This window comes from Otolemur garnettii, unplaced genomic scaffold, assembly GCF_000181295.1.
Source record: "Otolemur garnettii isolate 467f Iridium unplaced genomic scaffold, OtoGar3 scaffold00237, whole genome shotgun sequence".
NCBI classification, from domain to species: domain Eukaryota; kingdom Metazoa; phylum Chordata; class Mammalia; order Primates; family Galagidae; genus Otolemur; species Otolemur garnettii.
Genome location: NW_003852632.1, coordinates 150255 through 155619, shown reverse-complemented (window position 1 = coordinate 155619; position 5365 = coordinate 150255). Strand labels below are relative to the sequence as shown.

The 5365-nt window shown below is 44.6% G+C and overlaps 1 protein-coding gene and 1 pseudogene across 1 annotated transcript in view; one reads left to right on the top strand and one right to left on the bottom strand.

The window, feature by feature from the left end:
* The window catches only part of PRKDC (protein kinase, DNA-activated, catalytic polypeptide), a 186463-nt gene that overhangs the window by 136805 nt on the left and 44293 nt on the right, over positions 1-5365 (bottom strand). Inside the window, exons 24-25 of the mRNA XM_023508282.1 lie at positions 2084-2247; positions 316-468 (exon numbers count right to left, since the gene is read on the bottom strand). Coding sequence (XP_023364050.1) covers positions 316-468; positions 2084-2247 — 317 coding nt within the window. The remainder of the gene's footprint in view (positions 1-315; positions 469-2083; positions 2248-5365) is intronic.
* Positions 2476-4603, top strand: LOC111722322 (annotated as a pseudogene).

Sequence of the window (5365 nt, the reverse complement as noted above, 5' to 3'; positions counted from 1 at the left end):
GTTTGGCGGGTCCGGGCTGGGGATTCGAACCCGCCACCTTAGGTGTATGTGGCTGGCGCCTTAGCCGGTTGAGCTATAGGCGCCGAGCCTAAAAAAGATTTTTGAGGGCTCTGTGCCTACCCTGCCCTGGCAATGGAGGTCCATTCACTATCTATGGCAAATGTATCCCATTTTGTAAGCCTTCTTACTCTGTTAACCTACCTTTCTCTTTCTTGATAAACTTTGTTTCATGCTTGCCTTGAAATATATATATATATATATATATTTTTTTTTTTTTTTTTGGCAACTATTTCAGATTTATAATCATTCCCTTACCTGATCTACATCACAGGCGAGACGAAGCAGCACAGGAAAAGTCCGCTTATAAAGCTGGTACATGGGAGGAGCTCCCTGATCCCCTTCAGGCATTTGGGTAGCTTTGCCCAGCAGAAACATAACCATGCTATGTAACAGTTCACAAGCTGCAACCTAAAGTAGGCCAGGAGATCAACAGGTTTAAGTTATCATGTTGATGGCAAAAGAAGACTATTCTGAAATGTTACTTACCTTACCCTAGTCCTGTGAGAAGAAAACTTTTGCTGCAGGAAATTATCATATAACCCAAATATAAATGAAATAAAAGTAGCACTTCTTGTACAAAATTACTGCCTCTGTTTGCTTTGCTCTTTAGCTAAGAGTTAAGAATTGAAATTTAAGAACTTTTGACATTGGTACTGATACATTCCTAAGAAATACATTTCAGGCGTGGCGCAGTGGCTCACACCTGTAATCCCAGCACTCTGGGAGGCAGAGGCGGGTGGATTGCTTCAGGAGTTCGAGACTAGCCTGAGCAAGAGCAAGATCCCATCTCTAAAAAAGAGCTGGATGCTGTGGTGGGCACCTATAGTCCCAGTCACTTGGGAGGCTGAGGCAAGAGAATCACTGGAGCCCAAGAGTTTGAGGCTGCTGTGAGCTACAAGGCCATAGCACTCTACTGAGGTCATCAAAGTGAGACAATGTCTCAAAAAAAAAAATGCATTTCAGTGCTGTCTCACTACAGAACTATACATACAACCTGCTTCATCTGTTAGCATATTCTCAACTATCACTTTTAATAACAATATTTGTGAAGCACTGTGGAAACTAGTAATACAGGCATGCCTCATTTTACTGTGCTTTGTTTTACTGCATTTCACAGATGATGTGTTTAACAGATTGAAGGTTTGCTGGCAAATGTGCATCAAGTAAGTCTACAAGCACCATTTCACCAACAGTATTTACTTACCTAGTTAGCATTTCATTAGCATTAATTTTTTTTTGAGACAGAGTCTCACTCTGTCACCCCCAGTAGAGTGCCCTTGCATCATAGCTCACAGCAATCTCAAACTCTTGGGCTCAAGCGATTATCTCGTCTTAGTCTCCCAAGTACCTGGGAGCGTGCCCACCCACCTGCCACAGCACCCAGCTATTTTTAGAGACAGGAGGTTCCTCTTGCTCAGGCTGGTCTCAAACCTGTGAGCTCAGGCAATCCACAAGCCTTGGCCTCCCAGAGTGCTGGGATTACAGGCATGAGCCACTGCGCCTGGCCCTAGCACTAATTTTTAATTAAGGTATGTAGTACATTGTTTTTTAGACATATTGCTACTACACACTTAATAGACTATAGCATAAAGGTTACAACTTAAAAACTCATATGATGTGCTTTATTTTGATGTTCGCTTTATTGTTGTGCTGTGGAACAGAACCTAAAATATCTCTGATGCCTGCATTAAAATTTGAGATTATTTTTTCTCATGGCCCAGAATGAAGTTCAGCACAAACGGAATATGACTTTAAATGCCTTTTGTACTACATTTTCTATTATGAAAAGCATTTGGTATATTAATGCTTTGCCAAGCTAGTATATATTAAGATAATTTATGCTTAACTTCTATTTATCAATAACACCAACTTCTAGTAATGTGAGTTTTCTAACTACTATATTACAGAAAATAAAAAAATTAATGATACTGCAATGGCTGAAATATATTATCTATTTCCTAATGCATATACTTTTTAAAAACAATAGGCTGTAAATAATGAGTGAAATAAAAAATGAAAGTACCTTAGTTTGTCTGTCACTGGCCGTGAGAGCTAACTCTGTCACCCGTGGCAAAAGCACGTCCAGGTAGATGACAGGCTTCATCTCCCTGAAGGGCACGGCAAAGCTGAGCCTCTTCTCTCTGTCCCATGCCACACATTTCTTCATCATTTCATCTGAGGATGCAGCTATTAAGAAGATTTAAAAAGAGATTTGTACCACCCAAAATCTTCCTAATTCCAATTGTTCCACAGCTCATTAAGCCAGAGTGCTTTTATACTTTGAAATATATTTGTTCATCTTCTTATTTTAAAATTGCTTTAAGACATGCAATTACAACATCAGGAATCCCTGGAACACTATTTCTAAATTTAATTTAAAACAAAACTATTTTTATACAAGTCTAACACACTCAAATGCTTAATAATCCAAACTCAGAGTTACTTAAGATATTTTGTGAAAAAATAAGCAATATTTTTATTAAAGTTTTCCTGTTTAGGGACTTGCTGTTGGCCTTCAGCAGTCTGGTGCTGCTTCAAGGTGAGAGCTGGAGGCAGGGGGTTCCGGACCTGGCTAGCAAAGCAGGACAGGAGAGAAAGAGCCATAGGTCACAGATTAGGGATGGAAGTCAAGACGGGTTGGTGAGGGCAGAAACTCTACTGCTCTCAATCCTCCATCGTCCAGAAAATGTAGAGTGGGAGAGGCACAGTCTTTTGAAGGCACTTATCAAGAAATCTGCACTCTATGGGTACCAAGTCCCCATACTAGGCCATGAAATGAGGCAGTTTCGTGAAGGTTTCCCCTTGGATATCAGCAACTATCTGGTTTACCATGACCTCTTCAGAGACCCTCTCAACTAGTCAAAAACTCCCCGGGTAGGCCCTTCCTGGGGAACCACTGGGAGCCTGACAGCCATGTAAAGGAGACAGATCCTGATCCTGTCACCACTGCTGTCGATTCACTCAGTTGGCTGTCCTTTCACCTTCCCTACACCACATTCTGCCAGACCCTGCATGTCCTGAGCCATCAGAACTCCCGCCCTAGCTGAGAGGAACTGCTAGGATTGAAGTCAGCAGTGCCTTGATCAGATTTACATTGGAATGAGAAGGTATATTAAGGTATAGGATAGAAGAGGCTCAGATCAGGGCTGAGATTGGCAAAGGTGACAGATTCTCATAGTGACAGGCACGTGTGCAGGGCTTGCTATATAAAGAGCTTCTTGGCCCAGACCCCATGGTAGCTCTGAGCAGCCTTGCTCAGACTTTAGCCTGGATCTCTAAGAGGGGCCCTCAGTAGAATTCCAGCCCCACCCAGATCCTCATACATCCCCGGTATCTAAGAATGCTAATGGAGCTTAGGGTCTGGCAAAAGAAGAGACAAACATTAAAATTGCAGAGTTTGGAGGATAGGGCAGAGTGGCAGCAGCCTTTGTACCTACCGGTGGACCCCATGATTCATTTGACCTTTAACCTCTGCCTGTCCAAGAAAGAGAGAGAAGCCAAAGATAGCCTGACTCTGCCCTTCCAGTTCAGCTCTGAAAAGTTAGGTTGGAGCCTATAAGCCTGGATCCCTGAGTAGAACCCAACATTGGGGACACAGAGACCTGGTGACAGCAGGCTATTGATTAACTTCTCAGACATTATAGGGTCTGAAGTCCACTTCCAGAAACAAGTCCTAGCAGTGCTTGTCTGTCCACCCATCTCCTCTACAATGGCAGAGAGCCTTCATGGCTCTTTTCTCTCCTTTTAATCCCCTAGGTCCCAGCTTCATGTTTGTCCTCAGGGCAATCTGGGCCTCCCAGGGGAGGTGGCCCTATCTCCAGCCAGCAATGCTAGGTAGACAGGAATATATGGGTGTGGCAAAGGTTAATTAACAAGGACTTAGCAGATGTCTGCTCTTCTGCACCCAGCAAGTGCATGGGTGAAACAAGACCACTTGCCCTCAGACTGCTGAGATCATATGAGACCGTGAAGAGAAAGGGCAAGAACATTCTCACACCAACTGAACGTGGAGGTCAGAGAAAGAGACTGGGTCAAGAAAATACCAAGGAGGCAGCACCTGTAGCTCAGTGGTTATGGTGCTGGCCACATGCACTGAGACTGGCAGGTTCAAGCCTGGTCTGGGCCTGCTAAACAGCAATAACAACTGCAACAAAAAATAGCCAGGCATTGTGGTAGGCACCTGTAGTCCCAACTACTCGGAAGGCTGAGGCAAATCACTTAAGCCCAGGAGTTGGAGGTTACTATGAGCTATAATGTCAGGCACTCTAATCAGAGCAACATAGTGAGACTATCTGAAAACAAACAAACAAACAAACAAAAAAAAACAGAAAATAACAAGGATGCCTAAGAGGCAGTTGCCTGAAGCTATACAGACACACTTGTTACTCTCCTCACCAACAACAATCCTTCCCTCCTCAGCAGGCTCTACTGCGCCCTGGGCCAGGCTATCAGCCAACATCTTCTATGAGCCAGATGCCTACAATGACCTAGACCAAGAAGACCAAATGACGACCTAGATATTGGACTGGCCGGATATGAGTGAACTCTAATTGACTGTGCAGGAGGAAGACCTTGGGCCCAGAACCCTTCTTCAAACTGTTTGTGTTGCCCTTACTCTGTTCTTGCCCCACCTTTATTCCTTGTGTCCAGAGGGGCTCTGCCCCCTAAAGCAAGGAAGGAATTTGAGACAGAGTAGAAAGTAAGATGAGGGCACAGGGTAAGGTGAGAGAGTGGAACAGCCACCCCCATCCCTAATAAAATCTCCTGTTTAGGCCAGGGATAATGGCTCATGCCTATAATCCTGGTACTCTAGGCCAAGGTGGGTGGATTGTCTGAGCTCACAAGTTTGAGACCAGCCTGAGCAAGAGCAAGACCCCACTCTAAAAATTAGCCAGGAGTTGTGGTGGATACTCATAGTCCCAACTATTAGGGAGGCTGAGGCAAGAGGATTGCTCTCAAGCTCAGAGAGTTTGAGGCTGCTGTAAGCTATGACACCAGGGTACTCTATTAAAGGTGACAAAGTAAGACTCAAAAAAAAAAAAAAACAGGCTTGGCGCCTGCGGCTCAAGTGGCTAAGGCACCAGCCACATATACCTGAGCTAGCCGGTTCGAATCCAGCCCAGGCCCGCTAAACAACAATGACGGCTGCAACCAAAAAATAGCTGGGTGTTGTGGCAGGCACCTGTAGTCCTAGCTACTTGGGAGACGGAGGTAGGAGACTCGCTTGAGCCCAGGAGTTGGAGGTTGCTGTGAGCTATGATGCCACAGCACTTTACCCAGGGCGACAGCTTGAGGCTCTGTCTCC